The sequence below is a fragment of the Magallana gigas genome, chromosome 3 (assembly GCF_963853765.1).
Source record: "Magallana gigas chromosome 3, xbMagGiga1.1, whole genome shotgun sequence".
Classification (NCBI taxonomy): Eukaryota; Metazoa; Mollusca; class Bivalvia; order Ostreida; family Ostreidae; genus Magallana; species Magallana gigas.
Genome location: NC_088855.1, coordinates 23,052,180 through 23,077,278, shown reverse-complemented (window position 1 = coordinate 23,077,278; position 25,099 = coordinate 23,052,180). Strand labels below are relative to the sequence as shown.

General features: G+C 32.5%; 1 protein-coding gene across 7 annotated transcripts; it reads left to right on the top strand.

The window, feature by feature from the left end:
• Positions 1 to 207: 207 nt before the first annotated feature.
• On the top strand, positions 208 to 24,768 carry LOC105328637 (leucine-rich repeat-containing protein 74B). Of its 7 annotated transcripts, none has more exons than XM_011429595.4 (15): positions 208 to 1,006; positions 14,522 to 14,723; positions 16,427 to 16,480; positions 17,315 to 17,487; positions 17,785 to 17,892; positions 18,059 to 18,152; positions 19,304 to 19,353; positions 19,775 to 19,942; positions 20,489 to 20,604; positions 20,739 to 20,817; positions 20,990 to 21,085; positions 21,337 to 21,579; positions 22,193 to 22,240; positions 23,895 to 23,980; positions 24,609 to 24,768. In XM_011429595.4, the coding sequence occupies exons 1-15, from the start codon at positions 731 to 733 to the stop codon at positions 24,703 to 24,705; spliced, it is 1,890 nt and encodes a 629-aa protein (XP_011427897.3). In that variant the 5' UTR covers positions 208 to 730; the 3' UTR covers positions 24,706 to 24,768. The 7 variants fall into 7 exon arrangements, with proteins under 7 accessions (XP_011427897.3, XP_011427895.3, XP_011427899.3 ...); XM_011429593.4 differs by lacking the exon at positions 16,427 to 16,480 and adding an exon at positions 15,597 to 15,713; XM_011429598.4 differs by lacking the exons at positions 208 to 1,006; positions 16,427 to 16,480 and adding exons at positions 4,406 to 5,052; positions 15,597 to 15,713.
• The last annotated feature ends 331 nt before the right edge of the window (positions 24,769 to 25,099 follow it).

Genomic DNA, 25,099 nt, shown 5'->3' with positions numbered 1-25,099 from the left:
ACGGGCCTTCTTTATGTAAGTTTCTCATTTTGTTTATATAGAGAAGACCACATTAAGTCAACGGCATATCGATCAATCAGCCTGTAGTTAGAGGTATAGAAAAAAGAACATCTTATAAAATACGAATAGATTTTCGATTGATCTATCTAAAATGTGTTAACCGGAAAGGGTCTTCTGCTCACTTCCTGAAATTTAAAGGTAACAGAAAGAGTGTGTGCGGTACTCATTTAAATCACTTTTTCGTCAGACAATAGTCATAGACAGTTAAGCATAAATGAAAATATTCCACTAAGGCTGTCGCCCTGCGTGTCATCCAATATTTCAACAAGGGTCGTTATCGCGTCCATGACGACGATCCATTCCCCATTGTATTACCCTCCACTAGTAAAATCAATGCTTTTATTAAAGTAAAAGCTGTACACATAATTATACGGTATAACCTGACTCGTCAACATCTTATGTCAATCCTAATGCTATTGAATTCCAATTTACCAACTCTACCTGTGTTGATAATGTACATGTATCAATCACTATTAATTTGAAGCACCCAAACCTCTCCTTTCATGTGTATTGTTCCGGTAAATAGACCCTGCTGAGAGTGATTCCATCATGACGTTTGCTTACGCCTTTCAGCTTTATTCTGCTGTGTGTCAACACTGATATTCATGTGTACTAGTACCAGTTTATTTATATCAGTTTTCATGAGTTTGCTTATTACTTTTGATGTGTGATGGAACAGGAATCTTCAGAAAAGGAAAACACAAATACTGGTAAGGCAGTCAAAAGATGGCCCATAGAGTCACAGGAGGAGCCGATATCGGTGATCAGGGAGGAGACAGAGGAGGAACTGAAGGCAGCGACTGACCAGGTTCGGCCTGTGACCAGTAAAGGCCGTCTACAGACACATTTTCCTCAGCAGAGCCGTCCGTCATCCAGTAAAAAATATCCCCGACCGGGCAGCACTCGCTCCACAGGATCAAGTCGTCCAGGAACGGGCTCCAGAAAAGTAAGTTCTGCCTTTTATATTTTAATGCCATCATGCTGAAGAATTAAACTACAAATAAAACGTATCATTTTACATATATAAGGGATTTTATGATATAGTCATTAAATTTAAAAGTTTAAGTTAGAAAAAAAAAACCCAGAGACAAAACACTAGGATTTACAAGTATACATGTAATAATATACTAGTATATGTATTCATTTAATAAATTTACAGTTTGAAATATTTGTTTATCAAACTGTAAGATGTATTGTTGAATATAGTATATTGTCAAGTACAATTATAGAACATACAAATATAATAGGTTCTGAAATGTTAAAGTGGAAAATTTGATATTTTACTCCGACATTGAAATGAGCACTCTGTGCATTTCAATAAGTAAGATGCGCATAAAAATCAATTTTAAATATGGGATATATTACACAAGCAAATAAAAAGATTAATCATGCTATGAATAGCTCAATTGCTAAGTAAATATAGGCAGTTCTGTACATATATGCATATGTTTACATTAACAAGTTTAAATATGTCCATGTCTCAGCTGATAAGGAAATATCCTGTAACCAAATCTTGCATTAGAACATTTCAGTTAAAATTTTGTGCTCAAAATCTGATATGTTAGAAAGTTTAAATACCAATTTACTTTAAAGTTTTACTGTTTGTTATGCTATGATTTAAAAGAAGTTCATATCTGATATTTACACATGAGGGCAATTTAATTTTAGAAAATGAGTTTATTTTGTCTGTTATGGCTTAAACGATAATGAAATGCAAATTCAGTATATTTATAGAATTAGTTTTGAACCCTTTTGAACGTTTTCTGAATTCATTTATCATTCTGTTATTGGTGATCAGAAGCAGTTCATGGGGGGGGGGGGGGGGGGGGAGAGAGAGAGAGAGAGAGAGAGAGAGAGAGAGAGAGAGAGAGAGAGAGAGAGAGAGAGAGAGAGAGTTTTGTTTTTTTGTAATGAACACTTACAGGGCTATGTACAGATTTATGGGTAATTATTTTGGTGTTTATTAAATGTTCATGTATTGCAAAGACAAAGTGAGTTGCCTCCCTTCTGCTTACGAAAAGGATATAAAATACAGATGGTTAGCATGGTTAGGTAAGAAACATAATATCAATACTTTACTAATCCATGTTTTATTAACAATGAAGTAACCAACCAAAAATCTCTCTGTAAACATTTATGACTATACAGTACGTTATGTATAAGAATGATCTTTAAGTGTTTGATGGACCCAATTGCTGGTCTCTATTTGTTTTCCCGCATGGCATTCAATATTTACATTAAATATGAATGACATTATGCAATATTATTTCTTGTGTGTATTGTCAAAAGTATTTGATAATCCTCAGGAGATTTCTGTTTTATTTTCATATTTGCTATACTGGTATATAACAGCAATTGAGATTTAAGTAAAAATTTTGATTGTTAGCACCCACTATGTGAACAGGTACCGTATGTTAAATAACTTAAAATAGAATTCATTGCAACATCTCTCCTAATTTTAGGAAAAGAGGGCTGGAATTGAAATATTTTTATTCTAATGCAAAGTTTGAGACCAGGAAAAAATTGAAAATAGTTATTATGTACTACAATGTATTATATATGCAGTACGATAAAAATCAACTTTTCCATACTTATAATTGTAAGAAAGCAAGTCATTGCTGTCAATTGAATGAGCCATTAAAATTGATTTTTAGGTTTCAAAAGGTGCATTCGATAATGAACCAATTAAAAAAATCAAACAAGCAAGGGCTGTTAGCCAGTTCAAACAAATTGATTGAAGGCCTTGCACTGCTATCGTAATTAGGACTAGGTTGGAAAATGATTGGGAAGGATTCTTGAGGAGAAGATAAAAATCATTCAAACACTTTTTATAAAAATTCCTTGGCATTTCATATCTGATTTAGAATAAAGAGAGAGTGTTTTGCACATATCAAAATATTCAATCATAATTAAGGCTATTATGTCTCAGATAATGTTTAAGCGCAGAAATAAGGTACTGACATGAACTACGATATGAACTTGCACACAAATTTCAAATTTGTGGGATCTTGCTCTCCCAGCTTATGTGTTATGTAATTTAAGTAAGAAATATCTATAAAGAGATTACCAAACAATTTTCATATTAAAACATTTTTGATTATATAACCAAAAACTTTACATGATCATTCTTGGTATGTACTGCACAAATTAGGATACAGTAATTATATTATACATTATGATAATCAAAACCAAATATTAAGGACAAACGAGACATTCCTCAGTTTTTAAATAACTTTCCTTGATAGATTATTTCTTATTTATTTGCATTTAAACTTGTTAATACCAAAAAATTCAGGGTACATCCAGGCTATTTTTGGAGTTATAAAATTTTTAATGTTCCTTATAACTAGCACTGGAAATGCTATAGAATGCTTTATAATATAAAAAAATTCATAGTATATATTTACAATATCAATTGAAACTATTTTTAAAATACAGAAATACCATATAACATGAGAATTTAATTTTGGAATAATGAAGTTGGGATTACCTTTACACTGTGGAGATTAAAAAAAATTGCAAATAATGGAAGATAGGTCGCATCTGACCTAATTTAAACTCTAGGTTATCTTATTTGCAGCCAAATTTTTTATTCCAGTTTCTTTCAAAAAACAAAAAAAAAATATCAGACAAATTCTGCCAAAAGATACTTGAAAGATCCAAAAAATGCCCACTGCCCAGCACCCCTAAACTATTAAAGATTGAAAGGGCAGTAGGTAAAATTCATAGTTTTTGAAAATTAAATAATCTTTGGTTTAGTTGTGTATATATTAAGCTATCCAAAAATTGTTTCTTCTTTTTCCAGCATTTAAGATTTATTTCTGCTGCCTCATTTTTAAAGTCACCAGAGAATAAAATCTTCCACAGGTGACTTGAATCTAAATAGGCATGGAATTGAGTATTAATGCATTTTTAGGGAACCCTGTGATTAACATTTTATAGATAGAGAAAAAAATTCAATAGTTGTAGTTCTGTAAACTTTGTTGTACATCTGTCAATACAAATCTTTTCATTTTTGAATTCTAAACTGCCTGATTGGTAAAACATGTGTCAATTAAAAAGTCTGAAAAAAAAAGACCACAGTTTTCAAAGATATTTACTGAGTCTATACACGCTTAAAAAAGAAAAGAAATAATAATCGATTTGCGTCTTTTAATCCTCTCAAAATTTATGATTGAAAAATGTGACCAAAAAAGTGTGCAAAATTAAAAAGTTATGAAGCTGCAGTAATTGGATGGGATTTGTGTTTCTCTTTGAGATAATCTGTCCATTGATTGGCCACCGTCAACCATTAAGCTGATAAGGATTAAGGATTAACAGTGTTTGGGTATACATATCGATTTAAACTTACACTATTTAAACTTGATTTATATTTTGGGTAGGCTTGTCATTTAGCAAATGTCATAACTATTGGTAGTCAATATATAGTGCATTTTTGGATTGCCAAGATAAATTCAATGGAGAGCCAACAAGGAACGGCCATAATTTACCAGAAATGACACTTCACAGTGATGTGGGAAATTAAATCCATAATTTGTTTTCTTTTGTAACTGGAATTTAAACAAAACAAGAGAATCTATTCTGAGTGGCTCTGTTGTGGATACATAATATAATCAGTCTGGCAGACGTTCGACAAATTTTGTGAGAAAGACGCCCGAACCTTATCGCTATTCAGTCCTGTGGATTAAGGAACACTTTACTTGAGGTTGTTTATATTTACTTGGATAAAGGAGTTTTCAGGTTGAAATTGAAAAATGTTACCTGACCTGTCGGACATATTTGAAAATTAATATTTCCCAAGAGTAACTGCATGACAATATTCAGAGAAGCGCCTATTTAAGTTTTACATTATTTCTATAAATCAACATGGATTGGATGTTAACGCGATGTGAGGAGGTGGATGAGGAGGGTCTGAGTGGAAATGAGGCAGATTCAGAGGATGAAGGATATAACGATGAAATCGCAGACCCAGATAACCTCCTTTTAAACATGGTTTGTTGTTTAATTTGTATTTGATCTGTGGTCTTTCAGCATTACGCTTATTTCAAAAATATGCTCTTTCAGATATTTTCTATTTTTCTGTACAATGTCCTTGTTATGTTGTATGGAAATTAACACCTTGTGTACATCTAAATGTTACAACAATTAAAAGATATTTGTTGGAACAATGATCTTTTAATTTAAAGAAAGGTGAAAACACTTATCCAAATGTGATAAGTATCTATTAGCAATTGGTTGACGTCATGCAGTTTGTTGAAAACAAAAACAATTTTTTCAAACGTGACCTCATTTAGATATAGAGAGGGCCTGTCAGAGGACTCATTTAGATCAATTATTTCAACTATTTTTAAAAATAGAAACAGAATAAATGTATTAAATAATAGAAGTTTTAAAATAAGTTGTGAAAATGATGAGTAATTTTAGCACAAATATCCAAAATAGGCCATTAAATATAGATGTTATGAGCTTGATTGACCTGGAAATCTTTGTAATTATGATCAGTTTTAATGAATATGAAGATGGCATTTTATTCATAAAACGATGTCTCACTTAGATATTCAGAATCTCGATAAATATGATAATTAAGTACTTTCAATATTGAGTTCATTTCAATGCCTCCAAAGATCATTCTGTTTTTGTTCTTTCTTTCTTTCTGAGAAAATGTCATGATTTTTTTTGTGTGGAACCCATTAGACTATTATTATATATTCTAGCATATTAACTCATTAGACAGTTATTATATACTCTAGCATATTAACTCTCCAAGTGTGGTATGCATATTCAACTATTAATTTAATTGTACCAATTTAAATGTTACTCAGATTTAAGGCTCCATTTGTTTGTTTGTCTGTTATAAATATACATGTATATATGTGTTATATTCAATAACAACCTTGAATTGCACAACATAATTAATCGAGACCTGTGCAGCCTTCCTTTAATTATTGGCAGATATGATTTTCAAAAATGTTCACTTAAAAATGGCCACAATTTGTTTAACAAACACAGCTTGTTTTGTAGCATTAACAAATTATATATGAATACCAATTGCGAGCAATTTCATCCCAATGACATAAGCAGTTAAACTGCTTGTAAAAATGACATAGCTGTCGCCTGCAAGTAAATGAAGGGGTTGTTGGTGCCAGGGTGAAGTATATTTATTAAGAAATGGTAAAGGGGTGGCTGGGTTACCAATATACAAAATCTTTGTTCATTCTTGTTCAAATCCAAGTTCAGAACTGTGAGAGGCCCAGCACAAAAGACTACTGTACTTTTATATCAATATTTGCTTTCAAATTCTTAATCTCTGTAAACAAATACATCGAGATCCATTGAAATCTACAAAGCAGAAACTCCGCAAATCTAATAACAAACATCATCTATTAGAATGAAAAATCTAGCTATTATACTTGTATTATATGCATATCTTCTTTTCTTTGGTGCATGTACAAAAAGAACATCTGTAATTAAAAACTGGTTTGGCTGTTAATTTGATTTTCTTTATTCCTAATTCAAAACATTAATTTTTTTTTTATGTTAAAGGCTTTTAAAAAGTCTCACAGTATACAGAATTTTTCATTTTGTCTGCTGGTGATGGACAAGTTTAAACTTAGTCTGATAATCAGTGAGCTTTGATGAAAAAAATGTATGTTAATTACAATTTTGTCTATTACAATAAGATTAAGAGTATGTAACTGGCAGAAAGAGAGGAGAAAAACAGTTATGTTTAGTTTTCTTTTGCTAAGGGATGATAATTAAAAGCGAAACATGCAAGAATTTTTTTTTTATCATAATAATAATTGACTTTCATAACATAATGCTATAAAGTAAGTTTCGTATTTCTACAGAATTTCATCTACAGAATAAAAATGTAATCATTAAAAACCAAACTTTCCAAAAATTTATTGGAGAGAGAGAGAAAGAGAGAGAGAGAGAGAGAGAGAGAGAGAGAGAGAGAGAGAGAGAGAGAGAGAGAGGGAGGGGTACATGGAAGCATCAACAATGAGAACAATTTGAAATTTTTGTGTTCACAAATAAATGAGAGAGAGAGAGAGAGAGAGAGAGAGAGAGAGAGAGAGAGAGAGAGAGAGACATGTACAGGTACATGTAAGTATCTTATAAAGGGTCATCAACAGTGAAAGCTCGCTATTATAAAGTCAAACATTTGAATTAGTGGAATAGTATGCATTTAGTAACCAAGTGACAATTAAAGCCTCATATCTAGGCTCTAAAGTTTTCATGTTACAATATAAATTATCCTCACAAAGGGCTCTAGAAGTGATTGCAAAACACTTGATCATTACAAATTCATTCTCATGAGTCAAAGATAATAACTGCTTTTTAGGCATATGAGAAATGCTGTTTAGATACAATGGTATGAATTGATAAGTTTTTTGTTGGTTGCATTGGAGGGGAGGGGGGGGGGGGGTCAGAATTGGGTGCATTGGGTTGTGGGGTCCACTTGCTACATGTGACTTTTACCCCTCCGTCTCTGTGTAGACTTGTTGGAATTTTTCAATAAACCAGACATCTTTCCGTTATAATGCAAACAAAGACGGAAAATCCGGGTAGAGCTGTCAATTTCAATTTAATGACTGCTAATCTTGGAGTGGGGTGTTTAAATGACACTTTTATCAGTAATATTAGCCTTACTTTATCACAACTAGTTCACTAGGCACACTCAATACCGTGATGTAACTGTGCTTTAAATCAGGAAGGACCGTCCACCAGATTATTTCTTTCAAATTTTCAAAATTCCTCAGATAAAGCAATGTTTTAGTGAGATATCATGCGGAATGATAGACGAGAAGACAAAGATTGGAAAGTGGGGGGGGGGGGGGGGGTGTTCTTGCACAAAGTGGTTATTAAAACTTTAATATTTATATAAACACCATTCAACTGTATTTAAAATAGCATAATTAATTTGTCTATAGGTGCTTCATAGTTGCAATGATGAATATGATATTGTACCTATCTGTACATGTACCTATACCTTGCAAGGTGGTGGACTCCGACCAAGCACTCCAAATGCATCAAAATGTAGAGGAATGTTTTATCTTGAATATTTAAGCAAACATTTTTAGCACATATGCCAACAAAATTTGTTTGATTAATTTCTCTTGTTCATGCTCAAGATTTGTTGCATGCTATACTCGTACTGACACAGAAGAAATTTATACCACCATTATTAGGTTTATTTATGTCTTCCAACAAAGTACTTAAAAGTAATTCCATGTTCAAGTGACTGATTGGATTGTTTCAACGAGCGAAGAAAACACTTCAGACACGGCCTAGCCGGGCGACAGTCAGTCTCCATGGAGGGGATAGACCCCAAACCCAAGTGTCTTAATACACATGGCAAGATCCTGACTTATCTGTTCCAAAATGACAAACTACATTAAACATCAATAAGACATCACATATAGGGATTCCATGCCTCAGTTGAACCCTGGACCAGAAAAAAAAAAAGCTTATTGCAATGGAGAGAAGCACTATACCTGGATATTAGACCATCGTAAACCAGTTCGCTGGGAATGCTGTCGTTATAATTATGTTCAGGTTTCTTACTGAAAGACATTAGATGCCATTGATTTTTTTTTTGCACTGATTTTTTTTTTCGTAGTTAATTGAAAGTACCCTGTGAATTAAAGTGCAATAAAGTTTGCTTGATGTTGCCGTTTCCAAGGATATGAGCACAGTGTGCAGTGGAAGACAGGAGACCAGTGTTCTTATAGTGCCTTAATTATTGAGTGACTGTGTCACAGCAACAAAGTCTCAGTTTATTTCAAGGGATTTCAGGCCAGGGTGAGGTCAAAAATTTGACTGATAAGTGAGCTTGCGGTAGTGATACTTAGTAGAAATAACAGTGTGAAGAGATGGAGACTTTTCAATGAATAATAATTAAAGGCTCATCACAGAAAATACTTGATCTTTATAATGTTAAAGTAAAAAATTTGGATTGTGATGGCGGGAAGTGATGACATATTAGGATTTTATCAGCTGGAAATTGTGGACAAAGTGCATTTTTTAAATGATTTGTCTTGATTAATGACTTATGAATTGTTTTTATAACACGAAATGATTCATCGCCCCATTGTTGATCGGTTGATTGTGAAACCACCCCCTGTGTTTTGTCACCTTAGCAATAGGAAACCAAAGGTAGGTTCATACAACACCAATAATTGTGGGTTCATGCCTCACTAATGAAAGGTACATGTAGGATCATACCTCATCAAAGAAAGGTGGAGGGTCATACCTCACTAATGAAAGTTGGGATCATGCCTCAAAAATGAAAGGTAGATTCATACCTCACCTATGAAAGGTGTGGACATACCTCACCAATGAAAGGTGTGGTCATACCTCACTAATGAAAGGTAGGATCATGCATTACAAATGAAAGGTAGGACCATGCATTACAAATGAAAGGTAGGATCATACCTCACCGATGAAAGATGGGGTCATACCTCACCAATGAAAGTTGTGGTCATACCTCACTAATGAAAGGTAAGATTATACATTAAAAATGGGAGATGGGATCATACCTTACCTATAAAAAAGATAGGATTATACCTCAACAATAAGAGATGGGATCATACCTTACCTATAAATAAGATAGGATTATACCTCAACAATAAGAGATGGGATCATCCCTCATAAATTAAAAGATTATTCCTCAAAGAGGTGGTAACAAAACTAGAGTAAAGATACCTAAGAAGTAAGAGGTACATGTAATCGCACCTTAATGGTATGTAGGGTTTTACATGCCTCAAAAATCATGAAATTTATCATACCTATCAAAACCTCACCATTGAAAGGTAGGATCATGCATCACAAATGAAAGGTGGGATCATACCTTACGAATTAAAAAAAAAGATAAGATCATACCTCAACAATAAGAGCTGGAATCAGAAACAGATTCAAATTTAGAATACACTTAGGAAGTAAGAGGTCGTACATTTTGTACTTTATAAATGATATGTGGAATTTTACATATCTTAGAATCATGGAAATAAGCATACCTATCTAAACCAATAAGGGAAAATGTGGTGGAATCCCTCTTTGCCATTCCTTACAAATTAAATGAACCATTCTGTGTATGTTAAAATTATAACAGGATTTAAATACCTCATACTGTAGATTCTTAATTAAACGTGAGGAATTAATTTCCCCGTAAAATCGCGAGTAGCAACTCTCGTGGATTTTAAAATCTCGCTTTTATTTTGTTTTGAACTATAGGAAATTATAACAAAAAATTGCTGATTGCGATTTTATATTCTCGCGATTTGATACAAAACACTGGAATTGCGGAATTAAGTACTCGCGAAATATAAGGAATTTACAGTAGTCGTCATATCACTATGTACATGTATGATATGAGATTATACCTCACAAGCTGAGCTGTGACTAGTATTTTAAAAATTTGTTTCAAAAATTGATTAAATTAAAATTATATGTATTATTTTATGTATTAAACTGAAAGGGAAGAATAATCATCTGGTTCTTATAAAAATACAACTTCTATTACAATTATTCACAGACAGATTCAAAATGAAATATATTATACACCATCATCAACAAAATTGGCCTTATTTACTAATTAAAAGTTTGGTTGGCATTTCAAAAAGATTTTTCTTTTTTTATGATATTTAATTCTCTATTCAATGAATGGGGTTTCAAACTTTCTGCTTTGGTACCAAGTACACATAATCCTACAAAAAATGAATGTTGCATGGATAAATTCTTGTCGACAAAACAGTGGCTTTAGGCTTTTCTTTGTTGCACCTTGTTCCTTCGACAAAAAATAAGCACACTGAGGATAAATGGAAAAATAGAATTGATACCGTTACGCATATCTACATAATTTTCATCAAACAATTACAGAGATTTAAATCTCCAGAGTTTATGAGTACATGGTGAAAGTGCAACTGATTTTCATGATGTTCACTGCAGATCTAACTAGAAATCAAATTATTTTAGAGAGAGAGAGAGAGAGAGAGAGAGAGAGAGAGAGAGAGAGAGAGAGAGAGAGTCTCTTATGATTAATTGAAAATAGATTAAAACTTTCCAACAACCAAAGAATCTTTAAGAGTGCAATCAAGTTATTAAATATTTACTTTTAAAGCAATAAATGTCTGAACTGTGTGTGGCTTTTAACATTTCATTCCTTGACAATACCTGGTATATTATGTTTAATATAAATATCATTTAATTTTTCATACACAGCAAGTTTAGGCAATAAATATTTTAAGTGACAATTGTCACCATGTACTGGTAAATGAATATGAAAAAAAAGTAATTACGTGATACCGGTACTTGCGGTATTGCTTGTTAACAATTCATTGTGTCAATATTGCTGGAGATTTTGCTATTATTTACCTGTAGAGAGATCTATGCAATAACAAACAACAGACAGTAGTGGAGATAATACAGTTTTGACATTTATTATTCGCCCAGTAATTCTGTTTTTGCCGGGTTGCAAGGCAATGACATCCTTTGGAGAAACGGCCAATAGAAGTCAAACACAAAATACTCGACTGTATCTATACAAAAAAAAAAAAAACCTGGCATTTACCTACAGCCATTGTCATCCCAACAAGTGCATTTTAAACAATGCCCCCCTGAGTAATTTGTGTAAATGCTAAGTTAAACAAGTTCAAATAGAATTTTTTTCCTATGTGGATATTGACATTGTTTTGTGATCAATTTGTTGTGTTTGAATTGGGTTTTGGGTTTTGGATGGTGACAGCACCACTGCGGCGAAATACAACAGGGTCGGATCAATGTTTTTCACAGTGGATTTACTGGGGTGTCTTTAAGACCCCCGAGTAACTGGTCTCAAAAGGATTTTTAGACTTTTTTTTCGTGGCAGGAATCTAAGGACAGGAGCTTTAAAGCTTTCTCCTCTCCCAGGAGGTGGTCGTGAATTTTTTTTTATATCAAAAATGGACATTCTACAGACAAGCATTTATGAGAAACTATGCTCATAAATTAAGATGCATATTCTTACAGCATTGATCGATGGGAATATCATTTTTTATGATCGACTTGCGTACCTGTTAGTATAAATTTGGACTTGAGAGGATCTATTTAATAAAAAGAGTCAATAGTTGAAGAGTCTTATTTATTGGCTGTCGAAATTTAACAGTGACTTAAATGTTTGTTGAAGGAAATATGGATTTTCTTACAGAAGTTTCCAAGCTGCATGCCATGAAAAGAAAAACTTTTTGATGGGCAAGTTTCATTTGGTTTCATGAGCTGGACTTTAAATAGAAGAATTTTTTTCCTGTTGTCACAATATCCTCAAGAGCCATTGGAAGTTAAACAAGCTGATATTTAGGAATGCTCATGAAGTTATTCTTTTCTATTCCTTTGTTGGATGTGGAAAAGAGGAATAGAAATTCAGAGGACTAGTTTTGTATATTTCCCAAGCAAATTTGAAAAGGTCTACTGATTCTATATTTGCCACACAAAAAAGCCATTTTAAAGATTAATTTTTTACACTGGAAATAGAACTGAAATTTGATCTCTCTCTCATTGACTGGATTTTTTTTTACTGTCATGCTAATGACAAATTCTGATGCATCAGGAATCTAGCATCCAATGACATTGTGTTTCACTGAGGTGCAAAGCTCGGAAATGGAGGGTAGTGCGTTATTGAGATAGACCAAGTGCTTTTGGTGGGATTATCAAGGATATCGTTCTCAAATTAAAAAAGGCATGTTTGCTTTGGTGAGGATACTGATAACACCTGAGACATAATTTCAACAGGTATTTGTTCTCACACAGGTGGAGAGATTACCTAGTGATAATCTCCGCTGAATCCGGCAACAGTCCTGGATCCACTATGGGAGAGTGATTGATAGCTAATGGATAAATGGCTGTGATTTTGGGGTCCTGATTTGATTCCTGGTTATTAATATTTGATTTAGTAGGTGAACTTGACTGACGGATACTGTGTTCCAATTGTCCCTGTTGGGGGATATGTCCTATTAATTTGATTTGTGACTTTTCGCTGCGTGCTCGAGTACCGTTACATGATGGATATCAAGCTGCGGATGTCAATTTATCGGATGTCCACTCATCCAGTTATTAATCCACGAGGTGTTGCATGTAATAAAAAGGTAAATAATGTGGATGTACAGGTTTTTAAAAATTGGTGTCATTATTGACTGTAAAACAGATTATATTCCATATTTCTTTCTATTCTTTTCTCTTTTCTAACTGAACTCCTTAATTTCAACCATTTCAATATTAGAAAAGAGTAAAGAAATGACAGGGATTTTAAACTTTAATCATCATTCAACAGGGATGTTAAATATATTTAATTTATTAAGAATATTTATAATATATTTAATGTAAAGGAGCAGCTAGCCTGCAGGAAGAACTTCAGTCCTCACGATATAAGTCTGTTGAGTCTTAAACACAGAAATGAATGTTTAACTGCAAAAGTTTTCGGCAATTTAAAATGTTATTGTCTTTTTGAACTGTGTATGAATGTGGCTATGCCACAGGAGTTCTTATGTTTGATTTTGTTGTGCTTTGTGACATTTTTCAACTAGATAACAACTAACTCGGAGATGAATGACTTTTTCTTATCTCTCAGTGCATGCTCCTGCATTTACATTGTGTCCCAATATATTGCTCAGATAAATACGACCCGACATCTGTGTAAACAACATTTTGAGGACCAGAGAGAGGCCATTCATTCAGTTAGATGATAAATTCGTAGCACCTGAGATTCCAGGTACAATGAAAATTGCGGAACTTTTATGGCCATTTCAATCGCAGGACATGGGACTAGTTCATCGAAAAATCATCAATTCACTATCTTTTTATCAGTGTGTGAGAATGTTAACTTCAAGAACTCTATATACATTGGTTAAAACTCTACTTAAAAAAGGCATTTTGGAAACCAAATAGTTGATACCTTATAGAGACATTAAAGTGTTCTAGCTACCATTTCATCAAAATGCTTGCTTTGTTTGTCCTACTTAATGTAACACATAATTAGTGAATCAGAGGCCATTAATAGTCAGAAATGGTGTTAGAGTACCATAAACATGTATCGTATGGATACAGAATTTGATTTATTTGTTTTTATATAGCTCAATAATTTCACAGACTAGAAGATTTCTTTTTTATTTTGCTAATTAAATATGTGCTGGTGGAAATTTGGTTGTGGATTTTTTAACATATATTACCATTGTATTGGTCACATATCACTTATTGATGGTCATACACACACTTTTTCATGAAAAATAAATTTCCCAAGGTGATTAATAGCGTTCTATGATCATAATGAGTTTTGCAATTACCTGTAAGAATTTTGCTTGTTTACATGGTTTAAATACATAGTCAGAACAAAATTGATTATCTTCTATCAATTACCAGAATATGAAAAAATGGTAATGGAACCATTAATATATATTCGAGACTTTATAGTTGTAATTTATTATCACAGACTGTGAGTCGAGCGAGCAGTAGAAAGTCTCGACCAGAGAGCAGTGGATCTCGACTCGAGAGGTTCGGCCCCGGCTCGGACCACAGTGAGAGTGATGACGAGATACCCCACAAACCACGAGAGCACCTGCCCGAGATAGCAGACTTCACTACAGTAGATATCAATGATGAGAAAGCCTTTGACACCGATCTAGAGGATAAAGGTACAAGTTTATTGCTGTTAAAAGGCCAATCCATCGTGATAATGATCCCTAAAACATCCCCTGTTGTGTTTATCAGAAAATATTTCATCTTTTCAAATTCATGATGTTTGATTTTTTTTTCATTGAATGCCTTAAAGAGATCTATGCAAATGTTTTTTTTACACCTATTCAGACTTTTACTATGTACCAGCACACTCTTTTTTTTCGGGGCTTGAGAGTTCTTTCAAATTTTTTCTCAATGACAACTCTTGACAAATTTCACAGAAGCATAATGTGGAAGCTTGATTGGTTTTTCAATGAAATTCACTTATCATGTTTTATCCTGCTTAACTTTTCCCTCTTAAAGCTACATGAACCAATATTGCAGCCTGAAATTAAATGTATCGGTAAACAACTGTGGAAACAGTAGCAATTAAGGTCAAAGCAGTCAGAAAAAGCCTGCATAGAATTTCAAAAGTGCATTTCAGATGAATATTCATTGATAAATTGAAATTGATTAGATATGTTTTATAAATGGCAATCAAATACAGAAGGAAAGCCCACATGAAATTACTATTCATTCAAAAAGTATAAATTTTATTAATGTACTTAAAGTAAAACAGAACATTTCAAAAGAAACTGACAATGCCAAAAAAAGTTTTTCAATTTAGGTATTAGAAATATTAATGACTAAAGAAAACAGAAATTAGGCAGGCATTGATTTTATGATAGAAACAAACTCATGAATACTAATGAAATGCCAAAAAAAATTAAAAAAATTAATTTACTGTCCCTGGAAAAGGAAAGATTGCTTTACGCATCCTATTTTAGATGTGAGTGAAGCATGTGACTGATTTCTGTATCATTTCTTGTCCCTTGCATGCTTTCATTAAGGAGCAGGTGCAGCCCCCGGAGTTTCTATAGACCTGGTGGCCGACTTCCAGTATCTGAGAACAGCTTACGCTATAGACACAAACCTCAAGTTTAGCGATAATCTCTTTGCTGCTCTCAGTAGGTTTCTGTAGTCTTCGTGTGTCATTACGATGTTGTAGAGCCATATTTTTACGTGAATTTTTTTTTTTTGTGTGGCATGTAGATACTATGGAGTTCAATGTTTACCGTATTTTTGTTGTTGCAGTTTTTGGTTTTCTTAAATATTTCAGTGTGAATATTATAGACTAATGAATTATCTCCCTTTAAGTTGTGTTTGCAAATGGGCAGTAGGCTCATCTAATGTTATTTTTGGTGCACTAGCTGTAAATTTGTTTTCAATAGAGTGTATCTACAAAGAGGTAATAAAGAAAACACAGCTTTAAAGTAGAAGAATAATAAACATACATGTACCGGTACTAATTTTGTATGAAAACGAGAAAAAACAGAAGAATTATAGTTTATGTTGCCTGAAAAGCATGACTTATATATAGTTTCTATGGCAATATAAAGGAACATATGGTATAATCAACACAAAAAAAAAAATGAATTTGTTAGGTCTACAATTTAGGGAAAAAAATATACAAAAAAAAAATTAAAATTAGAAACTCCACAATTCAGGCTTAAAAGCATTGATGGTTTTTACTGTGTGTAAACAACAGCTAGTACTGCAGTACATGAAACTGTGTCAGACTACAAACATTAATATAAGTAGCAAGTAACTGCATATCATAAGATAAAATCTCCAAAGGAAAGTGATGAAGTGTTAAATAAAATTGATATCCTATACACAGATGAGGAGGAATATACTCTGACAGATCTCCTCTTCCTGTACAGATGTCACATGGGTAACTATTTTGATTGGTGGAGGTTGAGGTAGGGTCAAAGGTTAAGGTCAAATAGTTTACAAGCCTAGGGAAGGGTTATATAGTGTAGGTGGTTTTATAATGAGACTAATGTCTAATGAATAATAAATACGTTTACGGTGTATGTCTATATATACATGTATATAATGTAATACATAGTACCTTTGGGTAGTATTTAATTGGTCAATTATATTATTAATGTATATTTACACTAACAAAAGGGACATTACGGTATATACATGTATATAAGCACAAAGTTACTCCATCATTGAATTGGACATGCATGTTTCTAGGAAGTAATTGTAGAACCAGGTACATGCATTATGTTTGTAATTGTAGAACCGGTACAATGTTTGTGACAGCATTGATTTATTTGTGTTGCAGATTTATGCAGTTTCTGTTGATTTTTTTTACTAGGTGTGCGGCTGCATAGCTTTAATCATTGGTTTGTGTAGAGACAATTTAGTCATTGTTTCTTGCTTATTAAAAATTGATTTGTTTTGAATGCATTTTGCATGTAGATGATGTTGTAATATGTGCCTTTATAAGGCCTGTGAAATTATAAATGTTCCTGATCTACTGTTATTTTGAGGTAATTGTTTTCTATTAGGAATCAAGTGAATTGCAATCTTGAATTGATTTTATTTTCAAAAATAATTTTTTTTAAACTAATGGCAATTTTTTTTATCATATGACATTTATGAAATTTTACTGAAAGTTGAGTCCAGACAATAAATGCTATGATTTTTGCTAATAACAGGTATATGGAGGTGCTTATTAAAACAGTGAGATGAAACATATTGCTTTGTGTTCTAGAAACCACCACTGCCTATGATCCTACAGGAAGGACAGCCTACATTGAAGGATGCAAAAAAGTAGGAGTGGTTCCTGCCTCTTACTTTCTACGCCATATGAACGACCCTCACCTCAGTATGAAACATCACGGTCTGGGGTCCCAGGGAATGAGGGCAATTGCAATGTCTCTAGTGGTATGTGGTCCATGACAGTGTCAGAGAGAGAGAGAGAGAGAGAGAGAGAGAGAGAGAGAGAGAGAGAGAGAGAGAGAGAGCACAAATTAATTTACAAAACACACTTTTTTAAAATCCTTGTCATCTTTTCAATACATTTCAAAACTGGGAATTAACTTTGTTACAATACAATGGGTAATCTAATAGCATGTATAAATTAATCTCCATTTTTAAAGATATGAATCCATTAATTTAACCATGTTTTGTATTTGTAGCTCTGTAATGTTAAATATCAAAATACAAATGTATTCTTGACAGTCCAATACCAGTGTTTTGACCCTTGATCTCAGTGACAACTGGCTAGGACATCCAGGAGGCCATGCCGTCTGTGAAATGCTCAGGGATAACTGTTTCATCACACATTTAGTAAGTACATGTACATGTATACAATTGGAAATACATCTTCACATCAGAGTTTTTTTTATGTAATGTTTAGGAACTGTAAACATTAACTTATTTAATGGGTTATTTATAAGAATGATTGTAATATAATATTGCAAAATTTAATATCATATACATTTCCTGATTGTAGGATTTATCGGACAACAAATTTGGTCTGCAAACAGCAGAATCTTTGTCCCAAACACTACAGCAAAACTCCACCCTAACACATGTCACGTTGTCTGGTGAGTACTAAAAAGTGTTTACATATGTTTCACATTGCTGTACCGTGAATATATACATGCATGTATAAAATTTACCTTGTATATTGAACAGTTTCAGTCTTATCTTTTATGAGTTTAAAATCATATTGGAAAAAAAAAGAATTGCTCTCATATAAGTTGGTATGGGGCCCATCCATATTGTGACGTTCTTAATCCTATCTAAATAAACAAAAAAATCAAACATAATTTAAAAAAATTTTGTTTCCCAAAATTGTTTACATATGTTTCACATTGCTTTACTGTGAATACATGCATGTATAAAATTTACCTTGTATATTGAATAGTTTCAGTCTTATCTTTTATGAGTTTTAAAATCATATTGGAAAAAAACAGAATTGCTCTCATTTAAGTTGGTATGGGGCACCTCCATATTGTGACATACTTAATCCTATCTAAATAAACAAAAAAATCAAACATAATTTAACAAATTTTTGTTTCCCAAAATTGTTAAAAAACAGCATAGCGCAATGGGTTAGAGGGTTAGTTACATGTACAAATTTGTAAGTCATGAGTTCGAATCCTGCTTGGGCTCATACATTATTTTTATCTTTCCGAAAAATTTTAAAACTTTTTTTGGGGGGGTCAAATTGTAGAATTGTATTGTAGAATTTGAAAATCCTAAACAAGTGAAATTATTTTGATTATAATGTACGATGTACTTTTATTCTCATTAATACCAACCATATTTCCCACAGTCAACTAATTTACATCATGATGATGTAATGTGCAAAGTTACAGAGCAATGACAATTCAAAATGCCATGTACACTAATTAACATTGAAAAACATTAACATTTAGATAATTAATTGATCTACATGTGAGATATGGTTCTATTCAAACTGTATTCAACCTGTTTGCCCATGATATGGAATGTGGCATTCCAACCACATGGGGTCTCATGTAGCATTCAACTAGATGTTATACTTTATATATATAATATTCTAACATTAAAAATCAACTTTTGATACTGCATGTTTCTAATTTTGACACATTTTACTAATTTAGTCAGAGGTGATATTTTGGTTTTTTTTTAGGTTTTGATTTTCACGTGTTATTTCAGTATGTATGATTTCACTTTCATAAGAAATTTATATTTATATTTCTGTTTTCAGGTAATGATTTTGATGACAAGGCAGCAGTTCACTTCTCAGATGCAATAATGGTGAGAATTAAATGAACTCACGGTTATAGAAAACTTTAGAAGTGTTCAACTGATTATTCATTTTAACTCAAATCTTCAAGAATGATGCACACCATATTTTATTAGAGTATGATGTAAAATTTAAGCTGGCATATTGTTTTCTCTTCGATATGAGTACAATCAACCAGTAGTTTATATTAAGAAAATAAAATCTAAGCCTGTGATAGTAACAAAGGATTTAGCTGATCAGACAAGTACATTGCAATGCTTAATTACTGGAATATTTCTGTATATAGTGTTCAACCTCCTTTACCAATGCGTCATGATAATTCATTGTTGAATGCGGGACATTCTAGTTTATTAAACCTCTCTTTGTACTTTCAGCTTTTGAAAATTTTTCATTCTGACCAATTACCTGTATACCACTTCTTTTAATTAACAGAACACAACAAAGCTAGAGTACTTAAATTTGAGCCATAATTTATTCGGGGAGAACGCAGGAATTATCCTGGGTCCGGCCATTGCTGACAACAGCTCACTGAAAGAACTGGACCTCAGCTGGAACTCAATACGCAGGAAAGGCGCCGTGGCCATAGCTCAGGGCATAAAGGTGATCTAGCGTATCCTGTTACTGTAAAGCAACTTCTATTTGTGTTGGAGAAAATTTCTCATTGCCCGTTCTGTAACATGTCTCGTATGAGTATTTTTTACTGAATATAAAGCTTGTTCGTATGAATTCTAGTTGCTGTTCATGAACTACTCCATTACTGGTCAATTGCGAATAATAGTTGTCATGAATAAAAGTTGGTTTATAGTACTGTGACCATATTATTTTAAGCATGTACTATGATACTTGGTGGAAAATGATTTTTCAACAATTAAGTTAGTTTGGATTTGATTTAGTGCATTTCTGAATGCGTCTGTTTATCAACACACTAGTATATGTTTGACAACTTTGGCGATGAACTTGATTTAATTAGCAGAAGCTGCATGCATTCAATTGAAAATGATAATTAGAATGCGTGGCCAAAAGTAAAATGCTTACAGTATCTTTATGAATCTCTTTTCTTGATTTTGTTTTATTCATCAATTGCTAGCAAGAGATATTTTAAAAATCTGATCTTATATTGCTGATAATTTTTCATCTTTTTCCCAGAATAATGTGTATATGAAGAAAATCAACTTGGCATGGAATGGTTTCGGACTTGAAGGATCTATTGCATTTGGTGATGCTTTGAAAGGCAACCAAGTTTTAGAAGAGCTGGATTTAACGTATGTATTAAGATAAAAGCCGGGCTATTGATAAAACCACAAAAGGGGGACAACTCTTTTCGACTCAATTTGAAATCGGATTGTAAAGCTTTTACAAATAGAATTTTTTTTATATGAAGAAATTTTTTTTTCAGGAATAACAGAATTACCTCAGAAGGAGCTGTTTTGATAGGAAAAGGAGTTTCTGTGAATGAAACTTTGACAACAATTAGAGTAAGCAATATCTCTCATTTACTGTATCACTCAGTAGTCAGAAGCATTTTGAATCCAATGGTCCATTTTCAAACAAATGACTTGAGTATTTTAGATTTTTTTTTTGTTGAGATTGTGATAATGCTATGTTTTTAATCAGATGCAAAATGTGTAACATTCAATTTTATTGTAGTTGGGAAGAAATCCAATGCAAACAGCAGGCTGTTATGGAATTTGTGCTGCCATTCTCAGAAATCCAAACTGTGCACTCAAAGAACTGGATTTCAAGGTATTTTAGCAGTTACAATGATATATACAGGTAATCAAGTTCAAGTTGTTAATTCAAACTCATTTACCCAAAATTTCTGAATGATATTCTGTGGTTTCATTAATATTTGTTGGCTTAAATTTTCATAGATTTTGCACAGTTTCATGGATAAGTAAAACAATGTTTTTATCAATACAAATTGCTGTCATGTTTCTTACTTTAGATAACAAAAATTCATTAATTAATGGTCATTTAATTGTGTTTTGTTCCAGGATATTTTAGTGAATAAAGACTTTGATGATATTTTCAAACAAGTGCAAGAGCAGGTCCCTGATATCAAAATGAGACACGGGGGCATGGAACCACCCAAAAAGCCACGGGCCAGGATCCACCCCATGGTTAAACTGACCAACTATATAGAAAAGAACAATCTCCGCCTCGTCGACTTCTTCAATAAATTTGACAAAGATGGAAGTATGAGTGTAACCTACGAGGAGTTCCAGCAAGGCATTGAGGTAGGCCTTCAGTAGGATCGATTGGTCGTAGTTTTGTTTTCTTTTTAAAATAGTCAGATAATTTATCTATGGTTGTAAGGAAAGTTTTTTTTTTTTATTCTAAAGAAAATAATTTATTATTTTTTGTTTTTTTTTTGGTTGCAATGCAATGTTTTTGGAAATATTTAAAAATATAATCCAAAAAAAGACTAAATTGCAATGCATTGCTTGTTACAAACATGATTACCTGATATGCTTACTTGATATTGCATTCATACAATTTTTTTATAATTCATTTAGTATTTGAACAATTAATTTCATTTCTGCATCCATATGCAGAAGCTAAAAGAGAAAGAGATAAACAAAACTTCCAATCAATTTCAATGGATAATGTAATTTTCTTGGTATGCAAAGAGATAGATAAATTTATTATTTGAAATCATTGTTTTTAGCATTTAAATTATAAATGAGTACAGTTTTGATCACACAGGATGTTGGAGACTTGCATACAAACCCATATATCGATTCCCAAATCACCTCATATATTCTCTGAACTCTACTTCAAAGGACTATATTTCTGAAATGTTTCATGTTTTCCTCCCTTCTTTATTCCTATATTTTTTGCCATATTCAGTGTGCAAAGACGGCTTTACAAAAACTTGTGAAATCCGAGGCCCTGAAGGTAACGGTGTACCGTGTATATACAGACTGACACATGTTAATTTAAATTAATAGTCAGGTGTTTGTATCTTTTTTTTCTTCATTTTTTTTTTTCACTAACACCCCTACACTTGAGAATATTGTATTTCCCAAATGCAATTAAATGTATCTTCTTTTTAAAACCAATTAACAGGTTTTTTGCCTCAAATATATACAACAGCGGCATCTTCCAACAGTTATGAATTGATATAATTTTCTGATATATTTATCAAATAAATGTATAACACTGATATTATCGTATACCTACAAATTTAATTAAATTAAAAAAAGGATTTTTTACCCATAACTATATATATATATAAGTACCAATAGAGGAGGGAGATATGATTAAATTCAGAAGATGAGACCTTATTCTGATTTTATAAAAACAATAATAATGGAAATATCTCACATTTTCAAAAGACATAAGGAAGTACCGGTATTTTAATTTAATTATCTTGAGGCAATTGAATTTTACTGTTAAAAGATCTGGACATCTACCAACAATTCAAGCAAAAGTCAGATTGCTTTTCTAGGTCCAGCTACAAATATTCCGATCCATTCAATTACTGTTCGTGTATTAATTGTGATTAATGGCTCACTAAGAATGACACACAATTTGTGTTTTTCACCAAACTACACATCTTGATCTCACAGATCACTGTCAGAAAAGTCCTGGCAGCTGATTTTTGTTGTTGTTCAGAAGAGCAATGAATATCTGAAATGTGCTTTTATATTGGAATGAAATCACATACTGCATGTTGATGTATAACATTGAGTGAGTTTACGCTTTGGTTACGGTGCAGTTAACAACATTCACAACTGATTACTATCTGGTACAGTGTACATGTAATATTTCGTTGATTTAACGGATTAATTGACTGTTAACAACTCTTGGCTCTATATATTATTATTGTTTCCATAAGGATTCATTGACATTGAGATACAAATGGTATCTGGGAATGCGAGGTCTCTGTTAAAAGTTCAATATGATGGTACATTATACAAATGTCATCTAGACAGTATATAAAGTTCGTGTTGAAACTTGTACATATTTAATTATAACTAGTGATTTCTGTATGCTATTGTTATTTTATAACTATTGATGTCCTATAGCAGGCTTCTATTTAAAATGTTTATACCTTAAAGGTAGTTTTATAACTTAGTTTTGTAACTGGATGGGAGAAATAATTTCTCCCCATCCCTTTACAGTGTTTATAACTATAATGAATATTTATATATAATCAAAATAATTACTGGGTACTGAACATATTTTATTTTGTATGAAATTGATGAAATTATATCAACCCTTACAATTAGGCTACTAGAAATCTCCTGGTTATATCATTACATGTTAGACTTCCGACACCCCGATTTTAAAAAAAAACATTATGTATCATACCATGTATTAAATTCTTGAAATCCTTTTCTTTTAATTAACACAGATATTAATTACATATATTCCATGGATGTTTATTTTGAGTGTTGTGTGTACAAATATTTTAACAATATTTCCTTTTTGGTTATATTGAAAAATAAATTATAAAAGAGATGTTTTAGTTTGGATATTTCAAGAAAAAATAATTATCAACAAAACAGTTTCACTAAATAATTCTGTCTTTGTTGTGATTTGACAGGACACAGGAATTAAGCTGACTCAAGAGGAGGTTCAGATTCTGCTGAGTGAACTCGACAGTGATGGGGACGGCGAGATCAACTTCAGGTGAGCAACCTCCCACAACAGGGAATAAAACTCATAAATCTATACAGAGGGGCTCGAGATTACAAGTCTATATACACATTTTGTAAACCAACTTTTAGCTGCGATTAACTGGTAGGCCTTGAATAATGTTGGCAACAGAACCATTGTAAATTTTTACATGAACAAAAACTGTTATTTTAGTAACGGCAAGAAATATTCGTAACTATAGGAAATCTTGGCAAAACTCTAAAAAGAATTTTCTTGCACACTATTAAATGTTGGTTTACAGTACTGTTAGTCTGAGACTAAAATAATATGATATACAAGTCTACAGTACAGCATATATATTAAAGTCTATATATATAGGCGTGAGACCACATTACAACCTGCAGGTCTGAGGCTTCTTTATGATAGATAGTCAGATACCTGAGCTATAAAACAACAAAAAGGTAGATTATACTCAACAAAATAGTAACACAACTGACAAGCAGCATACATGTACATGTACTGGTACCCTGTGAACTTCATGAAATGGTTTCGGATAAATGATGCAAAACAACATTCCAATTTTCAGTTGATGTGTACCTATGAAAATATTACTCCAAACCAGTTGCATACTAAATTACTTGTGTGCTTTTGTTGCTTGCAGTGAAATGGTTAGTGGACACACAGGATTCCAGGAGAGTCAGCAAGAAAATATCAACGTAATACTGACGGCCACCCAGCCAAGGCCTGTAACAACGTAGCGGGGCACGGCTTGTAACGAGTTCCAGTTCTATATATTCAACAAGACTGCACCCTCTTAAATTCCCCAAAAAACACATAGCTACTGTGATAATTAACGCATTTCCGTCCATATGTAGTTTTAAATTGAATTTATTTCATTTTTTTCAATTCATCACAATTTTATTTATTACAATTTTTTTTAAGTCCATACCTCACCAGTTTGCTTGTACATTCATTGTCTTAATTAGTGCAATGAGTTATCTATATTACTGCACTCCAAATATTTTTTTTCAAAAAGTCCCTTTAATGCATAATGTATATTCATAGCTTTTAACTGCCTTTCTTAAGTTATTCATTTTTTTTTAAACTTTGTAATGTTTAGATCTCGTTTTTGTTGCTCCATTTTTTTTTTCT